At 35.9% G+C, this 25,099-nt stretch overlaps 1 protein-coding gene across 8 annotated transcripts in view; it reads left to right on the top strand.

The window, feature by feature from the left end:
• Positions 1-25,099, top strand: part of PDS5B (PDS5 cohesin associated factor B) — a 185,508-nt gene that overhangs the window by 117,402 nt on the left and 43,007 nt on the right. For all 8 annotated transcript variants that reach the window (XM_086329422.1, XM_086329419.1, XM_086329418.1 and 5 more), the window contains exons 18-21: positions 1,187-1,292; positions 2,701-2,861; positions 15,776-15,899; positions 19,161-19,319. In XM_086329422.1, the coding sequence (XP_086185548.1) occupies positions 1,187-1,292; positions 2,701-2,861; positions 15,776-15,899; positions 19,161-19,319 (550 nt within the window). The remainder of the gene's footprint in view (positions 1-1,186; positions 1,293-2,700; positions 2,862-15,775; positions 15,900-19,160; positions 19,320-25,099) is intronic.

Raw genomic sequence — 25,099 nt, 5'->3', positions numbered from 1 at the left:
GCCTCACTTGTCCTGGCCTTCTCTCCAGTCCTTATTGTTGCCTGATTATCTTTTTTAATGTATTTATTCACTTATTTTGGCCTTTGGCCTCCCCTTACTAGACAGAGAGCTTCCTGCTCTTAGTCATGGAAGAAAGAAATGAATTTCATTTTGGATATATGGCATTTTTCATTCCTTTGGTACGTTTAGGTAAAGAAAACCTTGGAACTGATGAATATTTGGGAAGAGAATTCAGGCTGAAGATTTTTATTTGGAGTAGTTGGAGCTATGAGAAATAGTTAAGGAGGAAAAATGGGCAGAACAGGACAGAAAACATCCTCAGTGATTTTAACTGTTAAGGGAATGATTAATTTAAGAGGATATTGCAAGGAAAACAGATGTATTTGACTCATATCTTGACCTTAGATTTGAGTACATATTTTTGTAGAAACATAAATCTACTAAGCATTTTAAAAAACATTAAATAATTGAATTTTCTTGTATTTTGGTTTATATTAGGTCTCTGACTTGATATTTGTTAACTTGTTTTTTGTAGTAAAAACAAAATGAGTATTTTGGATAATTGACAGTGTGTTTCAAATGATTATTTTAAAGTCACTTAAGCTTGTTTTTAGAAGAAAACTTTAAAATATTGTATTTCCTTTGTGATCTGTTCCATCTATTCTAGTGAGGATTTATTGTATGTTTGTTGTATGACATTTTTACACCTGTCAGAAGCAGTCCTTTCTGGCTTTCATAACAGTGCCGGACACAATAATATTTGCTAGGTTGTTTGAAAGTGCTTTATGTTACCATTTATCCTTTATTTCCATATATGTTGTTCTACATATTGGAGCCATAATGAACGTTAGATAATTGGAAAACATCTCTTAGGATTCACATGTTTGGACCTGAACTTCACACAGCAAATACAAGAATAAAAATACAGCGTTAATAAACAGCAAGTCAGATAACATTTTAACCTCATTTGAATGGACACAGGGAAATACAATTTCAAAAAGAAGCATCTCGAAATACTTATTACAGCTTTTTGTTTTGCCATAATGGTTGGGAAACAGCTGTATCAAATTTGTGTGTGGTTTAGTTCTGGTCTGTATAGAAAATACTCGGGATTATTTTTCTTAAACATTGCCAATAAAAAAAGAGTTGAAAAAATGGAAAAAAAATTTTTTTTGTCATACTTTAGTGCTCTTATAAAGCAAGTGAACAAATCAATAGATGGAACAGCAGATGATGAAGATGAGGGTGTTCCAACTGATCAAGCCATCAGGGCCGGTCTTGAACTACTTAAGGTAAATATGCTTACATTGAAATTTAGGCACTTAAGTGCTTAATGAGATAACTGTTACATATATAGTTTGTACATTTTAGTCTTGAGATTTGCTTTTCTAGATTAATAGAATCTAAAGTAAAATTTTCTTAATCACTTTTAGGTAATTTTGAAATTATGTATTCTAACATTGTAAGCTAAATATTAATATTTTTATGTTTAAATTATATAATATAGCCTAGTGTTAATTATATTAAGGATTATAATTTGAAGGTTTCATTAGTGTGCAAAGAACTTGCTAACTCTACCACAGAAAGCACCAAAATTTTAAAGTCCATTTTATATGTTATTTCGTTAGCTAAAATATACCATTGCCTTTTACTTATTACAAAAATATCAGTTAATTGTTGATAACTTAGAGCATATAAAGTCATAAAGAAGAAAACATTGAGAAGCCTATCATTCATAAATATTTCTTTTGTTTCCTTTTAATCTATAGAAAAATATACTCTTTGGTACAGTTGAAATGAGACTGAATATACAATTTTATATCTTCATTTTTCCCATAATAAATTATTAACATTTTCTCAGTGTTTTTTAAGACAGTGTTTTTAAGAGTGTCATAAAGCAGGTCTGATTTTTTTTTACTGTAATTTATTAGATAGTTGCTCTAAGTTAATTGCTTTTGCTTCCTCATGTGTAATGGAGGTAGAAATAATACTTATCTCACAGGGATTAAATTAAATCATGTACTTAATGTCTTAGCAGATATTTATTTTGAAAGTGTGATTGTAATGGAGGGTCTAATTTGATTTCCTTCAGATTGCTATACCCAGTTTTACTAGGTCTGTTTATTAAAAATTTCATCCATTTTCAGTTATTTTCTGTTGTCTTTATAATCTATTATACTCTACCTTAAATGTGGTAAAGTCTATTTATTGCTTTATTTTTTCTTTAGTCCTATGTTGGTGTGATTATTGTAACCTTATAATTTCTTTTACTGTTTGATATTTTACCCTCTTCCTTAGATTACTTTTTTCCAAAAATGTTATTATCTTCTTCTAATGACCTATATTTAGAATAATAGAGGTATTTTGTTAAATTCTCTTCTCATTTTCCTTTTCTCCTACCTTGAGTTTCTTCCACCCCTCCTCCCCAAACATTAACCAAATCCAGATTATTTTGAGAATTATGTTAGTGTGTTGTTTAATTTTGAAGATAGTTCTTTCTTTAGATTGTACAGTCTTCCTACACAAGAATGTTTCTGTTATATATTTGAGTAAGTCTTAAATTTTACTTACAGTGCTCTCTTTTATTTTTAGCATAATTACTTGTGTTTTTACTTTGATTTGTAACATTTCTAGTGTGTAACATTTTGGATTTATAAAGATGAAAAGGATTTATAGATCATTTTTATGATCATTTTTTAGGTACTCTCATTTACACATCCAATCTCATTTCATTCTGCTGAAACATTTGAGTCTCTCCTGGCTTGTCTGAAAATGGATGATGAAAAAGTAGCAGAAGCTGCACTTCAAATTTTCAAAAACACAGGAGGCAAAATTGAAGAGGATTTCCCACACATCAGATCGTGAGTTGAGTTTTTTTCTGATAAATATTCTAGAAAATAAAAAATAACTTGCTGTTTCTTGATTTACATAATAGTTGGAGTCAATTTTAAGTTTTGAGGAAATAATGTCTGAGTTTTATCTTAAGTCTAAACTATTTAGAGTCTTTATTTCCTTGGAGAAGGCATTGATTGGTATTTTAGAAGATTCATAAAAATGTAAGATGACCATGGCATTTCCTTTTGAAGCATCAATTTTGTTTGAAGATTTTAATGAAAACAGTTTTTTATAGCAAAAGAGTTCCTTGGCATATTATGCCATAGGGTAAACAATGCGAATTTAAGGTCCAGTGAGAAACTCCAGAGGAATTTCAGCAGGATTGTCCATAGCACTTTACTTTCTTCTTATTATGAGTATTGAATTGAAAATTTTCAGAAGTATTGTTTTACTTGACACAGGGAAGCAGAGAAGCATGGAATAATCATCCTAACAGCAATATATTTTCTGTGTGTGTTTGTGTGTTTTAGTATTTCCAAAATTTGGAAATTATGCTGTTATCCTGGAGATCTCTAATAGTGGTTGATTATGGTTCAGGATTCTATAATAGCTCAGAAGGAATACATCTTCATTCCTTATGAATCCCTCCTTGCTTCTGTGTGTTCATCTCTCCATCCTGTTCCTGGGGAGCATAGCTGGTAGTTGGTCCTGATACTGCCCTAGTCACTGGTGACTGGTTTCACCTGTAGCTCATTGCTTCTGGTCTAGTTAGTAGTGGTTGGGGTACTGTGTTTCTTCATGTTGAAGTTGACTATGGCTCTTTTCTTCAGAGAGAGACTTGGACAAAGCTAGCATTTTAGAGGCTCAGGTATAGGTTTTGTTATCCCTTTCTATTCACATGAGCTTAATCAGTTCTAGAAACTATTGATACATAGGAAAAGAGCATTATTTAAATGATAATTGAAACACCCAGAATATTGTAACAGTATATTTTGGCAAAGGCAAGAAACTATTTTTTGTAACTGGCTTCTTAATTTTTAAGGGAGCCTGGAGAACGTGAATTTTCCTTGTAATGGAACTGTGACTTTCCAGTACAGATCAGAGATCAGAGTTTGGAGATACATGTATACACACACACTAAACGTATAAACTATCAGATCAGATCAGTCGCTCAGTCGTGTCCGACTCTTTGCGACCCCATGAATCGCAGCACGCCAGGCCTCCCTGTCCGACTCCCGGAGTTCACTGAGACTCACGTCCATCGAGTCAGTGATGCCATCCAGCCATCTCATCCTCTGTCGTCCCCTTCTCCTCCTGCCCCCAATCCCTCCCAGCATCAGAGTCTTTTCCAATGAGTCAACTCTTCGCATGAGGTGGCCAAAGCACTGGAGTTTCAGCTTTAGCATCATTCCTTCCTAAGAAATCCCAGGGCTGTTCTCCTTCGAAATGGACTGGTTGGATCTCCTTGCAGTCCAAGGGACTCTCAAGAGTCTTCTCCAACACCATAGTTCAGAAGCATCAATTTTTCGGCGCTCAGCCTTTTTCACAGTCCAACTCTCACATCCATACATGACCACAGGAAAAACCATAGCCTTGACTAGACGGACCTTTGTTGGCAAAGTAATGTCTCTGCTTTTGAATATGCTATCTAGGTTGGTCATAACCTTCCTTCCAAGGAGTAAGCGTCTTTTAATCTCATGGCTGCAGTCACCATCTGCAGTGATTTTGGAACCCAGAAAAATAAAGTCTGACACTGTTTCCACTGTTTCCCCATCTATTGCCCATGAAGTGATGGGACTGGATGCCATGATCTTCGTTTTCTGAATGTTGAGCTTTAAGCCAACTTTTTCACTCTCCACTTTCACTTTCATCAAGAGGCTTTTGAGTTCCTCTTCACTTTCTGCCATAAGGGTGGTGTCATCTGCATATCTGAGGTTATTGATATTTCTCCCGGCAATCTTGATTCCAGCTTGTGTTTCTTCCAGTCCAGTGTTTCTCATGATGTACTCTGCATATAAGTTAAATAAGCAGGGTAACAATATACAGGCTTGATGTACTCCTTTTCCTATTTGGAACCAGTCTGTTCTTCCATGTCCAGTTCTAACTGTTGCTTCCTGACCTGCATACAGATTTCTCAAGAGGCAGGTCAGGTGGTCTGGTATTCCCATCTCTTTCAGAATTTCTCACAGTTTATTGTGATCCACACAGTCAAAGGCTTTGGCATAGTCAATAAAGCAGAAATAGATGTTTTTCTGGAACTCTCTTGCTTTTTCCATGATCCAGCGGATGTTGGCAATTTGATCTCTGGTTCCTCTGCCTTTTCTAAAACCAGCTTGAACATCAGGAAGTTCACGGTTCACATATTGCTGAAGCCTGGCTTGGAGAATTTTGAGCATTACTTTACTAGCGTGTGAGATGAGTGCAGTTGTGCGGTAGTTTGAGCATTCTTTGGCATTGCCTTTCTTTGGGATTGGAATGAAAACTGACCTTTTCCAGTCCTGTGGCCACTGCTGAGTTTTCCAAATTTGCTGGCATATTCAGTGCAGCACTTTCACAGCATCATCTTTCAGGATTTGGAATAGCTCAACTGGAATTCCATCACCTCCACTAGCTTTGTTCATAGTGATGCTTTCTAAGGCCCACTTGACTTCACATTCCAGGATGTTGGCTCTAGATGAGTGATCGCACCATCGTGATTATCTGGGTCGTGAAGATCTTTTTTGTACAGTTCTTCTGTGTATTCTTGCCACCCCTTCTTAATATCTTCTGCTTCTGTTAGGTCCATACCATTTCTGTCCTTTATCGAGCCCATCTTTGCGTGAAATGTTCCCTTGGTATCTCTAATTTTCTTGAAGAGATCTCTAGTCTTTCCCATTCTGTTGTTTTCCTCTATTACTTTGCACTGATCACTGAGGATGGCTTTCTTATCTCTCCTTGCTATTCTCTGGAACTCTGCATTCAAATGGGTATATCTTTCCTTTTCTCCTTTGCTTTTGGCTTCTTTTCTTTTCAGAGCTATTTGTAAGGGTTCTCAGACAGCCATTTTGCTTTTTTGCATTTCTTTTTCTTGGGGAGGGTCTTGTTCCCTGTCTCCTGTACATTGTCACAAACCTCCATCCATAGTTCATCAGGCATTCTGTCGATCAGTTCTAGTCCCTTAAATCTATTTCTCACTTCCATTGTACAATAATAAGGGGTTTGATTTAGGTCATACCTGAGAGGTCTAGTGATTTTCCTACTTTCTTCAGTTTAAGTCTGAATTTGGCAATAAGAAGTTCATCATCTGAGCCACAGTCAGCTCCCGGTCTTGTTTTTGCTGACTGACCTTCTGCATCTTTGGTTGCAAAGAGTATAATCAATATGATTTTGGTTTTGACCATCTGGTGATGTCCATGTGTAGGGTCTTCTCTTGTGTTGTTGGAAGAGGGTGTTTGCTATGACTTGTCCCTTACCACCTCCCAAAACCTGCCCAGGTTCATGTCCATTGTATCGGTGATGCAGTCGGGGAACCTTATTTTTCTGTAGCAGAACTAAAGGAAAAACTTTGTGGTCGTACCTTTTTTCTCTGGTTTTAATAGGGGTAAAGCTTTTGGGTGAGGTAAGGCTTAGAGTTGTGAATCAAATGTCTTATTACCGACTTTACAGGAAAAGAAAAAAGTAAGTGCTGATCTACTAAACTAAAATGATGGTGAATTATGGGTTCCATTCTGTCTCAGTAAGTCTCTCAGGAATCTGGCTCACTCGAGAATAGTTAGATGTGCCAACACTGACGGTCCCCTCTAGCATAGGATACAGTCATAGTCCAAGTGAAGCTGGTTCTCAATTGGAGGAGCTTAAGCAGACTTGGAGGAGAAATTAAACAGAAATAAAGGACTCACTACCTTTATTCCCGCCTTCCTTCTCCATGCTACTTATCCACTTGATTAAGCAAGTGTAGTTTCAGGTGGGAGTTCTGCTGTTAATTTTTTGAAAGAAGTGTCCAATGTTCAGTCATCAGGAAGACACCATCTACATTTTTGTTTAAATGGCAGAGCCAAAGAGAATTTCTTTTATTTAAAGATGAATTAACAGAATACAGATAAATAGACAAACATGGATCCTTTGAGGATATTTTAGTGTTCAAAAGATAGGTGATTAACACTAGGAAGAATGAAATTCTTGTTGGATAAAAGAGAATTTTAGACATATCTTCTAAGCTGCCAAGAAAATTAAGCAGCAAATGACATCTCGGAAAAAGGAACAAAAATAATATAGCATAAAAAGAGAAATGACAGAACTAAGGATAAAGAGGAGCAGGAACATATTTCTGTTATAGAATGAAATTTATTATAAACAGCAAGGAGCAGAGTAAACAGTATTGAAAATAATCAGGAAGGTGTCTGTTGAACTTAAGGAAACTGCATAGAACATGGGTATAGTGGGGAAAGAAAGAAATGCAGTTAAGGAATTGCAGTTGATGGAAAGTCATGATTGGTTTCTGTGGAGAAGACAACAGTATAATGGAAAGTGGAAAATTTTTAAAAATAATAGTAATGAATAATAATAATAATGAATGAAAACATGAATCTGGAAATGAAGAGTACTCATGTTTTAGGAAGGTATTGATAGCTTACTGTGAATGGTGTCGGATTTGTGATCTCCAAAGAAGATTTAACTTTGGTACCAGGGACCAGGCTTGATCACTCAAGAGCTTCTGTGCAGCAGAGTTGTATTAAAGTGAAAAAGGACAGAGAAAGCTTCTGACATACTCATCAGAAGGGGGACAGAGAGTGCCCCCCCCCCAATAGTCTTACCAAGGCCTCATATACTTTTCCCAGACCCACTCCCACAACATATATCTTAAATTAGCAAGATTAGAACTAACAATAGAAAGGTCTTAAGAGACCCACTCCCATAACATACACATCTCAAGGTAACAAGAAAAGTCAGAAGGTTCCTGTTAAGAAGGACAAACATATTCTCAGGCAAGATACATTGTTATATTGAGTGAGACAAAGCAGTTCTTCTTATTGAAAGCCCTAGAACCCTTTCTCCTTCTCGAGCCCTAGAACCCTTTGTCCTTCTCGAGGACTCTGGACCTCTTCCTCACTGATAGTCCTGGACTCCTTATCAACCTGTCTCAGGATTAGCTCTCTCAATATCCTAATGAAATTTACTGAATTTTCAGAGATTATGGAAGTGATTTCATAAACATCAAGGAAAAAAAAAAAAAAAGGGTAAATCCTGCACAGCAAGAACAGTAATGGGGCTGACATTTCTTTTCAACCACGTAAGATTTCCACAGTTAATGATTCAACAGTTAGGAAGTTTTGATCAGAAAATGAATGTAACTAAAGTTTTTCCTAATTAGCTAAGTTGTGCTAAGGGCAAATGAAGGATTTTCTTTAGAATTCAAGGATTTAGAAAATGTGTTATCCCCTTTTTATTGTGAGGTCACTCTTTCTACCAAGTTGTGTGCCCTTTTCCCTTTGCATTCACTTTTGCTTATGCCTTTAAATCAAACTTTTTGTTTTCTTATTTGCATATCTGATTGTCTTTTCTCATTTTAATTTCAGTATTCAAGTTTTAGGTGTGGCTATATCTATGTTTTAGAGATTTGAAAATCTGAATTTTTAAAGGGTGATGTAAATAAATTGGCTCAGGAAGAAGGTAGGGGGGAAAAATCCTAATAGGCTATAATTATAAAAGAATTTCAGAAAATTACCCTCTAATAATAATAAGGGCCAATAAAAGTTATGTTAAAGGGGGTATTTCAAATATATATATATATAAAAATATATAAAAACCATGTAGAAATTCTAAATCTTTTTAATTGTTCCAGGCATGAGGGGGAAAGGAAAGCATTTAGATATAAAGCCAAGGTAACTGGTAGGAATGCTAAAACCAGATAAAAGATACCCCTCCAAAAGAAAACTGATACAAATTTTTTTGATATTGATGAAAATTGAATGCAAAAAGAGAATTTACTATAGTAAAGCAAGAATACACTATGGCCAAATGTTGGTTAATTCCAGGAATACAAAAAGGGTTACTATTAGAAGAAAACTCGATGTTCATGTTATAATTCATTTATATAAATGAGTAAAAGGGAGAGGCTGCACAATAGATCTTTTTGACAGATGCTGAAAGGGCTTCTAATAAAAAGGAAAATCAGTTTACTTATAGTTAAACCCAACAAAACAGGATTTTAATGCCTTCATACTTCTCAAACCAGTGAAAGTGAAGTCTCTCAGTCTTGTCTGAGCGGCCCCATGGACTGTAGCCTACCAGGCTCCTCCGTCCATGGAATTTTCCAGGCAAGAGTACTGAAGTGGGTTGCCGTTTCCTTCTCCAAATATCTCAAACCAATATCTACCACCATATGGTAATACACAAGCATTCCCAGTAAAATCAGTAGCAGGATGAGAAAATACACTAACTCTGCCATGATTTAACATTGTTTTGAAAGCATTAGCCAATATAATTACATAAGAAAATAAAATTAAAAAGTGCATTTGTTGGAAAAGAGGAAGCAAAGTTATCATATTTCTAAGAGAAAAATCCAAGAGAATCAGCTGCAGAACTACTAGAAACAAGATGGCCATATGAGTATCTAGAAATCCAAGGCTGTCTTTGCTGCTGCTACTGCTAAGTCGCTTCAGTTGTGTCTGACTCTGTGTGACCCCATAGACGGCAGCCCACCAGGCTCCCCCATCCCTGGGATTCTCCAGGCAAGAACACTGGAGTGGGTTGCCATTTCCTTCTCCAGTGCATGAAAGTGAAAAGTGAAAGTGAAGTCGCTCGGTCGTGTCCAAGTCTTAGCGACCCCATGGACTGCAGCCTTCCAGGCTCCTCCGTCCATGGGATTTTCCAGGCAAGAGTACTGGAGTGGGGTGCCATTGCCTTCTCCGATATAAAGGCTCTCTTTATATTCCACTAATAATCATTCAGAAAATATAGGAGTAAAAAAATCAGAAGATTTAAAAGTCAAGTGTATGAGAAATTGACAACCCTGTACTATCCCTTTAGTAGTGAGGAGTATAATATTTAACAAAGAAATTAGTCAGGAAAACTTAAATCACTGAATAAGTAACTGGCAAGCAGTTTTAAAAAGAAAAAATAATGTAGACTACACTTGATTTTACATATATTCTGAATGAGCCAGAGATTCTTTATTTAATAATCTAAGATTTTATTTAAAAACTTTTAAATCTATGATGATTATATATATATAAAATGAATTAGTAAAAGTATTAGTAACCAGTTCTTTTTTTTCTTTTTAATTTTATTATTGAAGGATAATTGGTTTACAGAATTTTGTTGTTTTCTGTCGAACCCCAACATGAATCAGCCATAGATATACATATATCATCTCCCTTTTGAACCTTCCTCCCGTCTCCCTCCCCATCCCACCCCTCTAGGTTGATACAGAGCCTCTGCTTGACTTTCCTGAGCCATACAGCAAATTCCTGTTGGCTATCTATTTTACATATGGTAATGTAAGTTTCTATGTTACTCTTTCCATACATTTCACCCTCTCCTCCCCTCTCCGCATGTCCATTAGTCTATTCTCTATGTCTGTTTCTCCATTGCTGCCCTGTAAGTAAATTCTTCAGTGCCATTTTTCTAGATTCCGTACATATGTGTTAGAATACAATGTTTATCTTTCTTTTTCTGGCTCACTTCACTCTGTGTAATAAGCTCTAGGTTCATCCACATCATCAGAACTGACTCAAATGTGTTTCTTTTTATGGCTGAGTAATATGCCATTGTGTATATTTACCACAACTTCTTTATCCATTCATCTGTCAATGGGAGTCTAGGTTGCTTCCATGTTCTAGCTATTGCAAATAGTGCTGCAATGAACAATGGGATACATGTGTCTTTTTCAGTTTTCATTTCCTCAGGCTAATATGCCTAGAAGTGTGATTGCTGGGCAATACGATGGTTTTATTTCTAGTTTTTTAAGCAGTCTGCATACCATCTTCCATGGTGACTGTCAATTTACATTCCCACCAACAGTGCAAGAGTGTTTGCTTTTCTTCACACCCTCTCCAGCATTTATTGTTTGTAGACTTTTTGATGATGGCCATTCTGACCAGTGTGAGGTGACATATCATTGTAGTTTTGATTTGCATTTCTCTAATAATGAGCGATGTTGAGCACCTTTTCATGTGTTTGTTAACCATCTGTTTGTCTTCTTTGGAGAAATGTATGTTTAGGTCTTTCTCCCACTTTTTGATTGGGTTGTTTGTTTTTCTGACAGAGTTGTATGAGCTGCTTGTATATTTTGGAAATTAACCCTTGGTCAATTGTTTCATTTGCTATTATTTTCTCCCATTCTGAGGCTTATCTTTTCACTTTGCTTATAGTTTTCTTTGCTGTGGAAAAGCTTTTAAATTTAATCAGGTCCCACTTGTTTGCTTTTGTTTTTATTTCCGTTACTCTAGGAGGTGGGTCATAGAGGATCTTGCTTTGATTTATGTCATCGAGTGTTCTGCCTATGTTTCCCTCTAAGAGTTTATAGTTTCTGGTCTTAGGTTTAGGTCTTCCATCCATTTTGAGTTTATCTTTGTGTATGGTGTTAGGAAGTGTTCTGATTTCATTCTTTTACCTGTAGCTGTCCAGTTTTCCCAGCACCATTTATTGAAGGGACTGTCTTTGCCCCAATGTATAGTCTTGCCTCCTTTGTCAAAAATAAGGTACCCATAGGTGCGTGAGTTTATTTCTGGGCTTTCTGTCTTGTTCCATTGGTCTATATTTCTGTCTGTATGCCAGTACCATACTGTCTTGATGACTGTAGCTTTGTAGTATAATCTGAAGTCAGGAAAGTTGATTCCTCCTGCTCCATTCTTCTTTTGCAAGACTGCTCTGGCTATTTGGGTCTTTTGTGTTTCCATATGAATTGTGAAATTTTTTGTTCCAGTTCTGTGAAAACTGCCATTGGTAATTTGATAGGGATCACATTGAATCTGTAGATTGCATTTGGTAGTATAGTCATTTTCACAATATTGATTCTTTCTACTCAGAAGCATGGAATATCTCTCGATCTGTTTATGTCATCTTTGATTTCTTTCACTAGCGTCTTACAGTTTTCTTTGTACAGTTCTTCTGTCCCCTTAGATAGTTTATTCCTAGATATTTAGTTCTTTTGTTGCAATGGTGAATGGGATTGATTCCTTAAATTCTCTTTCTGATTTTTCATTGTTAGTATGTAGAAATTCAAGTGATTTCTGTGTATTAATTTTGTATCCTACAATTTTGCTAAATTCACTGATTTGCTCTAGTACTTTTCTGATATTATCTTTAGGGTTTTCTTTGTATTATGTCATCTGCAAACAGTGAGAGGTTTACTTCTTTTCCAATGTGGATTCTTTTTATTTCTTTTTCTTCTCTGATTGCTGTAGCTAGGACTTCCAGAACTATGTTGAATAATAGTGGTGAAAGTGGAAGTGGGCACTCTTGTCTTGTTCCCGATGTTAGGGGGAATGCTTTCAGTTTTTCACCATTGAGAATAATGTTGGCTGTAGGCTAATCATACATGGCCTTTACTATGTTGAGGTAGGTTCCTTCTATGTCCATTTTTTGAAGAGTTTTAATCATAAATGGGTGCTGAATTTTGTCAAAGGCTTTTTCTGCATGTATTGAGATTATCATATGATTTTTATCGTTTAATTCCTTAATATGGTGTATCACATTGATTGATTTGCATATATTGAAGAACCATTGCATTCCTGGCATAAAACCAACTTGATCATGGTGTATGAGCTTTTTGATGTGTTGCTGAATTCTGTTTGCTAAAATTTTGTTGAAGATTTTTGCATGTAAGTTCATCAGTGATATTGGCCTGTAGATTTTTTTATGTGTGTTGTCTTTGTCTGGTTTTGGTATCGGGGTGATGGTTGCTTTGTAGAATGAGTATGAAAGTGTTCCTTCCTCTAAATTTTTTGAAAGAGTTTTAGAAGGCAAGTATTAGCTCTTCTCTAAATGTTTGATAGATTCTCCTGTGAAGCCATCTGGTTCTGGGCTTTTGATTTTTGGGAGATTTTTGATCACAGCTTCAATTTCAGTGTTTGTGGTTGGGTAGTTCATAATTTTGATTTCCTCCTGGTTCAGTCTTGGAAGATTGATCTTTTCTAAGAATCTATTTCTTTCAGTTTATCCATTTTATTGCCGTGCTGCTGCTGCTGCTGCTAAGTCGTTTCAGTCGTGTCCGACTCTGTGCAACCCCATAGACGGCAGCCCACCAGGCTCCCCTGTCTCTGGGATTCTCCAGGCAAGACCACTGGAGTGGGTTGCCATTTCCTTCTCCAATACATGAAAGTGAAAAGTGAAAGTGAAGTTGCTCAGTCGTGTCCGACTCTTAGGGACCCCATGGACTGCAGCCTACCAGGGTCCTCCGTCCATGGAATTTTCCAGGCAAGAGTACTGGAGTGGGTTGCCATTGCCATATAGTTGTTCATAATAGTCTCTTATCATCCTTGGTATTTCTGCGTGGTTTCTTGTAACTGCTCGTTTTTCATTTCTAATTTTGTTGATTTGTTGATTTGATTCTTCTCTTTTTTTCTTGAGTCTGGTGAAAGGTTTGTCAATTTTGTTTATCTTCTCAAAAACCAACTTTTAGTGTTATTAATCTGTAGTATTGTTTCTTTGATTTCTTTTTCATTTATTTCGGCTCTGATCTTTATGATTCCTTTCCTTCTACTAATTTTGGGGGTTTTTTTGTTCTTTTTTTCCCAGTTGTTTTAAGTGTAAAATTAGGTTGTGTATTTAGATGTTTTTCTTGTTTCTTGAGGTAGAATTATATTGCTATAAACTTCCCTCTTAGAATTGCTTTTGCAGCATCCCACAGGTTTTGTATTGTTGTGTTTTCATTGTCATTTGTTTCTAGAAATTTCTTCATTTCCCTTTTGATTTCTTCAATAGCCTGTTGGTTATTTAGAAATGTGTTGTTTAATCTCCATGTGTTTATGTTTCTTACAGTTTTTTTTCCTTGTAATTGATATGTAGTCTCATAGTGTTGTGATCGGAGAAGATGCTTGATACGATTTCAGTTTTCTTAAATTTACTGAGTTTTGATTTGTGACCCAAGATGTGGTCTATCCTGGAAAATGTTCCATGTGCACTTGAGAAGAAGGTGTGTTCTGTGTTTGAATGAAATGTCCTGAAGATATCAATGAGATCTATCTCATCTAATGTATCATATAAGACTTGTGTTTCCTTATTAGTTTTCTGTCTTGATGAGCTGTCCATTGGTGTGAGTGGGGTGTTAAAGTCTCCAGCTATTATTGTGTTACTGTCAACTTCTCCTTTTATGTCTGTTAGTGTTTGTTTTGTGTATTGACGTGCTCCTGTGTTGGGTGCATAGATATTTACAATTGTTATGCCTTCCTCTTGGATTGATCCCTTGATCATTATGTAGTGTCCTTCCTTATCTCTTCTAAAATTCTTTATTTTAAGGTCTATTTTGTCTGATATGAGGATTGCTACTCCAGCTTTCTTTTGCTTCCCATTTGCATGGAATATGTTTTTCTATTCTCTCACTTTCAATCTATATGTGTCTTGAGGTCTAAAGTGGGTATCTTGTAGACAGCATATATATGGGTCTTATTTTTTGTCCATTCAGCCAGTCTGTGTCTCCTGGTTGGAGCGTTTAATCCATTTACATTTAATTATTGATACATATGTTCTTATTGCCATTTTCTTAATTGTTTGGGGTTGGTTTTGTAGATCTTTTTCTTCTCTTGTATTTCTTGACTATATAAGTCCCTTTAACGTTTGTTGTAAAACTGGTTTGGTGGTACTGAAGAACTTTTGGTGGTTTTGAAGAGCTTTCTACTGTTATGTCCAACCCATTTTTCTGTGATACTATTGGTATTTTCATTATCTGTTTGTAGGTGTTTACACTTTATGGATATTTACCATTTCTCTGTAACCAGAAATACGACGTTTCCCTTCAATTGGTCACTTGTCTTTTTATTATATTTTATTGTTATCTTTTCTGCAACTGCTATTATTATTATGAATTATTTATCTCTGATTGTTTTTTAAACTGGAGCAGTGAGTTGGGCAAGGAGAATTCAGAAGTTAATTCCACTGTGAAATAAATATAAAATAGTTGAACTAAGAGAGCCTGCCTTATTCAGGACTTTAAGTTTGTATATAATGAAGTGATATGATACATCAGTGTTCTTCCAGGTAGCTAGATGACCCATTCCCTGCCTCTTTGATAACTGTGGTCAAGTGTTGCTTTACTAGAGTGATCTTCTGTAGGCATCACATGTAAAATTGTAACACAGTCACAAACTTACGCCTGTTCCCTATTGCTGTCCTCTTCTTCTTCTCCCCCCCTTTATAGGAGTTACCACAATTTAACATAACAGATGTTTTGCTAACTTAATGTGTTATCATTTGTCTTATCCCTAATATGCTGGTAGAATGAATGCACCAATTTGGGACTTTAAATAATGCCTGGCATTATAGCAAGTACTCAATTTGTATTGGTTAAATGATCAAATTTCCCTTCATATAGATTGTTTGGGGATAGATTAAAAGATGAACTGCAAGAGGAAGAGACTTTAGAAAGAAGAAGCAAGTTAAGTCCCATTATGGTGGTCTTAGGTGTAAGGTAGCAAAAGCTTAGCTAAAGTAATAGCAATGATAATAAAATAGAAAAGGCTAATGGAAATGACATTAAAAAGAAGAAATGGGTTACCATTCTTGTTTGTATTCATAACTAATAAATAAAAAGGAAAAATTATTTGTATTTGTATTATATTTTAATATAGATGTTTATAAAGCAAAATTATAGATGATTGAAAATGAGTGAGTAGATGCTATGACTTTTGTTTCTTTGTTCTTACGAAACATTACTTTAAAAATACAAGCATTAAAGTATCTAGTGGAAGTCATAATGATTTTTCTGGTTTATTGTTTTTCTGTAATTTTTTTTTTTTTTTAGAGCTTTGCTTCCTGTTTTACATCACAAGTCTAAAAAAGGACCCCCCCGTCAAGCCAAATACGCTATTCATTGTATCCATGCAATATTTTCTAGTAAAGAAACCCAGTTTGCACAGATATTTGAGGTAAAAAGAGAAAAATTTTTTTGTTTCATGTTATTGTTAAAAAAATATGAATGAGTTTACAGAATGTTCATGTTTGGAGATGTATCATTTTGTAATTTTCCAAATTTGAATCAGTATAATCAATATTAATGATTGGTTAAAATTTGAAAATATCTGATGATTCAGCTTTTTAATGCTAGCTCTTTAGAAATCAAGCAGTTGTATAATAGTTTTGAAGTCACTTTATACATTTAGTATTAGGAAACTTTTTTCATTCATAAGTAATTACATATAAAATCATAGTTACTCATATAGTAGGTAATAGGTGATTATTCTATCAGTTTACAGATTTTGGAAGTTAGATTTCTATATATGAAATACTACTGAAGTGTGTGGGGTTTTATACATGAATAATAATTTATAATTAAAGTTAAATAAATTTGTACTTTAATGACTGACCTAATTTCATATTAGATTAAAATGTGCCTTTTCCTTTGCAGGTCATGTGATCCACACCCAAAGATCCTTGATAGTTGGTGCTCTCCAAAACACCCACTGCAGTTTAGGTCCATGCCAGATATTTTGGACAGGAACAAGTATCAAGGACCTTTTGGTGTGGTCCAAATGTCTCTTGGAATGTTTTGGGCAGGACCAAATATGAACAAATATCAAGGACCTTTGTGTGTAGACCAAATGTCTTATTGGGTGTATTGGGACAGGACCAAATACCTACTGACTGTCTTTTCAGCATGTATTTTATTTTTTCTGTACTTTGAATTACCAGTACCCTTTCTAAGTATGGCAATTTCACTATAAGCTATTATAATCTAGTTTTAGCCTTCTTACTGCAAATAGAAGCTAAACAGAAAATTTATAAAAATCTTGTAGTTATAGTCTAGGAGCCTTGAATGAAGTCAAAACAATTTGGAAATTATGCTGAAACTAACCCACCATAAATACACAGACTTGCTGTCTATTTTAGAAGTATTTATGCTAATTTTGTCATATTTTCATGATTTATATTAAAGGCGGAGTAAAGGAGGAAAAAAAGTTTTCTGTATCTATTAAACAGCATCTTTGCTATAGATACTCAATCATAATATAATTAAAAATTGAGGTGGAGGTAATATTCTATAGTATTTAATTTTTTAATAAGAGAATGACTTCAGTGGACTCATGTTGATTTCTAGAAAGCTTTTTTTTTTTCTTGAATAATCTTTTTGTTCCCTCCAATGATGAGGAGGAGGAAAATGCTGATAATAGCTTGACTTTATTGGTTACTTTTAATTTTAATATCTGTAACTTCATCTTTACAAGAACCTACCTGGTAATCCTTCTCCTATAACATAGAAGATTGGCTGGCTTTCTGAGAAAAGGTTTCACAGACACATCTAACCTTTATCAGATTACTGTTAACCCAGAGCTGCTGCTGCTGCTAAGTCGCTTCAGTCGTGTCCGACTCTGTGCAACCCCATAGACGGCAGCCCACCAGGCTCCCCCGTCCCTGGGATTCTCCAGGCAAGAACACTGGAGTGGGTTGCCATTTCCTTCTCCAATGCAAGAAAGTGAAAAGTGAAAGCGAAGTCACTCAGTCGTGTCCGACTCTTAGCGACCCCATGGACTGCAGCCCACCAGGCTCCTCTGTCCATGGGATTTTTCCAGGCAAGAGTTCTGGAGTGGGTTGCCATTGCCTTCTCTGATTAATCCAGAGACTGATCATTAATTTTGGTTTTTCAGAAATGATTTTAATATCTTATTGTGGAAAATTGTCACAATATAATAAATGAATTGGAAAAAAGTACACTATCAGTTATCTGTTTCTCATGTAAACAAGTTATCACTTAGATGTGCAATGGAGGTATTGAGGGAGTCATTGAGAACAGCAAGAAGTACTGTCATTACTTTTGATTAAGTGAAGCTTTTCATATTGCCACAATGTGTTGGAAAAGAACAGTTTTGTGTTGTTTTTTCAAGCCTAGAATGCTTGGTGTTCAGTATAGGAGAATACCTACACCTTTATCTCAACCCCATTTCCCCAGCTACCCAGTTTCTTTTCTCAGAGGCAGCCAGTGTTACCAGTTTCTACTGTACTTTTCAGGAGCTATTTTATTCTTATACAAGTAATATAAATACACAAAACACATCTTTTGTCCCCTTCCCCCTCTCTCATGCCAATGATAGTGTGCTATAGCCACTCTTCTGATTATCTTATTTTAAAAATTGAGCAATATGTTTTAGGTATCAACTTATGTGAGTAAATAAGCAGTCTCCTTCTGTTATAGCAAAATGATTATTAAAATAATATTTTTATTTTACTATAAGATTAATAAAATAGTTTTATTAGTTATAATACTTAATGTTTGATGCTATAAAAATCCACAAAAATGCTTGTAACTATCCATAATGAAAGCTTATTTTTTGCTCGTGATAAAAGTCCATTTGGGTGTTTTGATTGCATTCTATTCAGTGTTTTAGCCACGCAGACCCTTTTTGACTAGTGGCTTCTCTTTCCTGGTGGCTCACACAGTAAAGCATCTGTCTGTAATGTGGGAGACCTGGGTTCGATCCCTGGGTCAGGAAGATCCCCTGGAGAAGGAAATGGCAATCCACTCCAGTATTCTTGCCTGGAAAATTCCATGGACAGAGGAGCCTGGTGGGCTACAGTCTATGGGGTCGCAAAGAGTCAGATACGACTGAGTGACTTCACTGTCTTTCACTTTCACTTTTTCTCTTTGAGTCCCATTGGATCCTTTGTATTAAGCCACCAGTGAGTAAATAGAGTGAAAATGTGGAAAAGATACACTGTTCATGTCTGCCTCAGTTCAGACATGGCATACCTTACTTTCATCCCCATTCTGGTAACCAGAACTTCTGACTGCACATAGAAAAGCATCCTTATGCCCAGAAAGTAGAATAGAAGTAGGCATTGGTGAGCCGAAGTGGCTACCCACTCCAGTTTCTTGCCTGGAGAATTCCATGGACTGAGGAACCTCATGGGCTACAGTCCATGCAGTCACAAAGAGTTGTACATGACTGAGCAACTTTCAGCAGTTGCTGACATATTTATATATGCAATCTAAAATATAATTTGGGAAAAACTGAAAGTACTTAAATATGATGCCTTCTAGTTAATAAAAGTTGTCAGTAAAAGTTAGATGTAACTTGAACCACTGCTTATACCATGTATTGAACTTGTGTGGTTTTTAGCTTTTGTAGATGAGACATGTGACCAGTTTATTTGCATGTTTATGGAGTTTATCATTTTCCTTTCCTCATTTTCAGCCTCTGCATAAGAGCCTAGATCCGAGCAACCTGGAGCATCTCATCACACCACTGGTGACTATTGGTCACATTGCTCTCCTTGCACCAGATCAATTTGCTGCTCCTTTGAAGTCTTTGGTAGCTACTTTCATTGTGAAGGATCTTCTGATGAATGATCGGGTAATTTATGTTTTCTAGATGTGTATTCTTCATAATGCTATCTTCTAAAATTTTATGCAACAAAAAGAGAAGTGGAATGATGTAAATAGCACTTCAGTTTGGTTGATTTGTTTTTAGCTTTTCCCATCTTTTTACCATGCTGCATCTTCATTAAAAGTGAAACAACATTGAAACATCTCTTTAGTTGAGCACAGGGCTATGACCTGGAATGCTTTCCTTGATAAATACAAGATACCACCAGATTCTGTCTCTTTCAACTTTATAGGGATGTAAGTTTTGTAATGGCATCTATTTTTTAAATATGTGAAGATTGACAGGTTAGTTTGCAGTATGGTTGTCATGATAGTAGTTGTTGCATTTTATGCATACAATAGAGAATTAAAAGATCCCTGAGGGAAAATACTGGGGAAAAATATAGTGATTTTCTGTCTTCATTGTGTGAATATTTGGGGCAGGGTATGTTTGGGTGTCTTGGAGAATTGACCCCTACAGTCATGTGGAGTTTTATGCATGTGTTTGTGTATTTTTAGATATACATATATGTAAAAAAAATACCGTAAAACTAGGATTTTCAGAATGGTAAATGAGCGTTGGTTTCAGATTAAAGTTACCAGCTGCATTAGCCCCTATCAAAAGTAGGCGTGTTCTATGATGCTTTGAGGCAAGCATTGACTTCTCTCTGGCTGTGAAAGTTCTAGAATGCATCTTCTTCCAATAGGAGATAGTTTTCTGTGTTAAAAATCGGTTTAGCATAGCCGCCTTAATTAATAATCTAAGCTGGATGTTCTGGATAACTTGCTGCAACTTCAGCATCAGGACTTGCTGCTCCACCTTGTATCATAGAGATGGCTTCTTAAGTATTAGGAACCAATCTCTGCTGGCCTGAGATTTTCCTTCCGGAGCCTCCTTAGCTCTCTTAGTCTTTACAGAATTGAAGAGAGTTACAGCCTTGCTCTGGATCAGGCTTTGGCTTAAGGGAATGTTAGGCTGGTTTGATCTCCCCTCCAGTCCATTAAACTTTCTCCGTATCAGCAGTAAGTGTGTTTTGCTTTCTTGTCATTCACATTTTCACTGGAGAAGCACTTTTAATTTCCTTCAAGAACTTATCCTTCACATTCATAACTTGGCCCAAGAGGTTTAATTTTCAGCTAATAGTAGCTTTTGACATGCCTTCATCACTAGGCTTTATCATTTCTAGCTTTTGCTATGAAGTTGAGAGATGTGCAGTGCCTCCTTTCACTTAAACATGTACAGTCCATGATAGGTTTGCTAATTTTCCCAATTTCTGTGTTGTTGTATCTTAGGGAATAGGGTGGCCTGAGGAGAGAGGGAGAGATGGGGAAAAGGCCAGTCCGTAGAGCAGTCAGAACACACACGTTTACTGATTAAGTTCATTGTGTTAAAGAGTGTGATTCATGGCACCTCAAAACAGTTACAGTAGTACCATTAAAGATCTCTAGTCACTTATCACCATAACAAATGTAATAATAGTGAAATCATTTGGAATACTGCAAGAATTATGAAAATGTGACAGATATGAAGTGAGCAAATGTTGTTGGAAAAATAGCACTGATAGATACTTGACACGAACCTTCAATTTGTAGAAAACACAGCATTTGTGAAGCCTATTGAGACAATTCTTGTGTGTATAGAAAAAGTATGTCAGACAGTTGGATTACAGTAAAAATTTGTATATTTAGAGTGTGTAATTAGAACTACAGTAAGATAGGAAAGAGAATATGAAACAGAAATAGTATTTGAAGTGATAATGCCAGAAAATTTTTCAAAATTTATGAAAGACATCAAAGCTATACATTCAAACTCCAAGTAGGATCAGTATAACACAAAGCTCACTAGATACATCATAGTAAAACTAGAACCAATCAAAAGCCTTCCAGGGAACAAGACTGTCACCTGACTTCGAGAAAAGATTAGAAAATGGAAGATAATGGAATAATAACTTCAAATTATTGAGTGGAAGAAAAGTACCAATCTGGAATTCTAAACCTGGAGAAAATATCCTTTAAAAAGGGAATGCAACATAAACACATTTTCAGACAAAAACTGAGAGAATGAGAGAAAATATTTGCAAATCATGTACCTAATATGTCCATATTGTATAAATCACACGTATAGCTCAATAGCAGAAAAAGAGTTTGATTAAAAAATAGGCAGAAGCAACATTTTTCCAAAGAACGCAAACAAGTCATCAGTAATTGTATGAAAAGTGCTCAACATCGGTAATCACCAGAGAGATGCAAATCAAAACCACAAAAAGATAGGACTTCATTTCTCTTAGAATGACTAATATAAAATAGATAATAAGTGTTGGTGAAGATGTGAAGAGAAAGAACCCTTTTGCACTGTTGGTGTGAATATAAATAGATACAGCCACCATGAAAAACAGTATGGAGAATCTTCCAAAAAATTAAAAATAGGGAAAAAATAAATAAATAGAAGCACCACATGATCCAGTAATAAATACTTCAGAGTATTTATCTGAAGGGAATGAGAACACTAATTCAAAAAGATCTCTGCACCCCCATGTTCAATGCAGCATTATTTATAGCAGTCAAGACATGGAAGCAACCCAAGTGTCCATCTAATGGATGAATGGATAGAGAAAAAAGTGGTGTATATATACAATGTAATATTGATCAGTCATTAAAAACAAGGAAAAAGTCCTGCTATTTGTGACAGCATGGATGAACCTTGAGGGCATTATGCTAAGTTAAATAGACAAAGATGAATACCATGTGATGTTCCTTACATGCAGTATCAAATTTTAAAAAACCCCAAATAACAGCAACAAAAACTCTCAAACTTATAGATACAGAGATCCAGTGGTAGTTTTCAGAGGCTAGGGATGAAGGATGTGTGAATTGGGTAAAGGAATTCTAAAGGTACAGACTTCCAGTTAGAAAATAAGTCAAGGAATGTCATGTACAGCATGGTGACTATCATCATTAATACTGCCTGATATATCTGAAAGTTTCTGCTGAGAGTAGGTCTGAAAGTGTCTCATCATAGGAAAAAAATTGTAGCTGTGTTGTGATGGGTAGTCACTAGACTTACTGTGGTGATCATTTCACAATATATGTAAATACTGAATCATTATACCTGTAGAACTGATTTGTCATATGCCAATTATATCCTTTTAAAAAAAGAGAATTATTAATTTGAAAAAAGTGAAAAATGAACCTGCAGAATGGGAGAAAATATTTGAAAAATCATAAAATCTGATAAGAGGCTTAAAACTCAACAACTGGACGAACAGCCCAATTTTTTTAAATGGGCGAAAGACCTGAATAGTCATTACTATTAATAGTTATTATAGCTTTTTCGTTTATATTTTTGTATTAAGGTTTGTTCATTGTTTTTCTAGACACGATGCTATTGCACACTTAATAGACCATATTATCATGTAAACATAACTTTTTGTACACTGGAAAACCAGGACATTGTGTAGCTTGCTTTATTGCAATACTTGCTTTAGTGTGGTTGCTTGGAACCATACCTGCAGTATCTCCGAGGTATACCTGTTTCTGCTTGCTCATGCTTCATTTTTGCTTTCTTCTGACCCATCTTTGAATTTACTCATCCTCTCTTCAGATTTGTTGAGTCTTATGTTAAACCCATAAAATTGAATTCTTAATTGCAATGTTTATATATTTTTTCCTGTAATTTCCTTAGAGTTTTTAAATAAAATTTTTAGTTCCCTGCCAGAATTCTTTTTCTTACCATTTAATCTTTCAGCACCTCTAATTATGTTAAAATTTATGTGAGTTAGTCTCAATATCTGTATCTCCAGTGGCTCTTTTTCTCTGTCTGGTTTTCGCTTGATTGTTGGTCAGGTCTTACCTTGTACACATTATTGTTGATTGAGCTGCACGCTTTGTATATGAAAAGTTATAGAGATAATTGGAAGCTCTGGATAATTTTATAATTCTTCCAAAGAAGATTTATTTTTGCTTCTGTGATAGGCAGTTGAGCTGCTCTGAAATAATTTTCATTCAATCAAGAATGCAGTGATTGGAAACTGGGCTTCAGTTTTTGAGAGGCTGATTGTTTTTCTGATCACTTTTATGTTTAGGGTGTTTTTATTTGGGATCCACCCAAAACTCAAGGTTGTTTAGCAAGTCAGTCAGTTCAGTTGCTCAGCCATGTCCGACTCTTTGCGACCCCATGAACTGCAGCATGCCAGACCTCCCTGTCCATCACCAACTCCTGGAGTCCACCCAAACCCATGTCCATTGAGTCGGTGATGCCGTCCAACCATCTCGTCCTCTGTCGTTCCCTTCTCCTCCTGCCCTCAATCTTTCCCAGCATCAGGGTCTTTTCCAGCGAGTCAGCTCTTCGCATCACGTGGCCAAAGGATTGGAGTTTCAGCTTCAACATCAGTCCTGCCAGTGAACACCCAGGACTGATCTCTTAGGATGAACTGGTTGGATCTCCTTGTAGTCCAAGGGACTCTCAAGAGTCTTCTCCCACACCACAGTTCAAAAGCATCAGTTCTTCGGTGCTCAGGTTTCTTTATAGTCCAACTCTCACATCCATACATGATCACAGAAAAAACCATAGCTTTGACTAGACAGACCTTTGTTGACAAAGTAATGTCTCTGCTTTTTAATATGCAGTCTAGGTTGACCATAACTTTCCTTGCAAGGAGCAAGCGTCTTTTAATTTCATGGCTGTAGTTACCATCTGCAGTGATTTTGGAGCCCAGAAAAATAAAGTCTGACATTGTTTCTACTGTTTCCCCATCTATTTGCCATGAAGTGATGGGACCGGATGCCACGATCTTCGTTTTCTGAATGTTGAGCTTTAAGCCAACTTTTTCACTCTCCTCTCACTTTCATCAAGAGCCTTTTTAGTTCCTCTTCACTTTCTGCCATAAGGGCGGTGTCATCTGCATATCTGAGGTGATTGATATTTCTCCCGGCAATCTTGATTCCAGCTTGTGCTTCTTCCAGCCCAGCGTTTCTCATGATGTACTCTGCATATAAGTTAAATAAGCAGGGTGATGATACACAGCCTTGATGTACTCCTTTCCCAATTTGGAACCAGTCTGTTCTTCCATGTCCAGTTCTAACTGTTGCTTCCTGACCTGCATATAGGTTTCTCAAGAGGCAGGTCAGGTGTTCTGGTATTCCCATCTCTTTCAGAATTTTCCACAGTTTGTTGTGATCCACACAAAGACTCTACTCTTTATTGGACTCAGAATTCCATTTTCTTTTTCCTTCTAGCTCTGTGACAGTGATGCAAAACATTGCTCAACCTTTAAACCTCTTTCACTTTCAGAATCAGCCATCATTTATATATCAGAAAAGCAATTTTAGTGCCAGGCTCACATCTCAGTTATTCTCTTTTCAATACCCAAGAACTGTTAGCATCTGGTGATGTTACTCTCCTAACTTTTCTGTTTTTTTCCTGCCCCAGCTAACCACAAAGCACCATTTAACTGTATATTTATCTCAAAACAATGTACCTGTTTAGTTTTGCTTGTTCCTAAGGTTTATGATATATATATATCAATATATGGTATATAGTGACTTGCTGTTATCATTATGGATTTGTTTCTTAGAATAACCCTTGATGTTGAATCTAGCTGTAGTTCATTCATTCATTGCTCTTTATTATATCATTGTGTGAAGTATATCTCATTTTCTTAATGGACACATGGTATATTTCCATTTCTTTCTTGTTTTAAACAGTGCTCCTGTGATTTTTTTTTTTCTTCTTTATAGAACCTTCCGATGCATTATGAGTACAAATTTCTC

Source organism: Bos grunniens, chromosome 12, assembly GCF_055505025.1.
Source record: "Bos grunniens cultivar Pamir isolate PY7600 chromosome 12, Bosgru_T2T1.0, whole genome shotgun sequence".
Classification (NCBI taxonomy): Eukaryota; Metazoa; Chordata; class Mammalia; order Artiodactyla; family Bovidae; genus Bos; species Bos grunniens.
The sequence above is the reverse complement of the archived record's forward strand: the minus strand, read 5'-3'. Positions and strand labels throughout refer to the sequence as shown.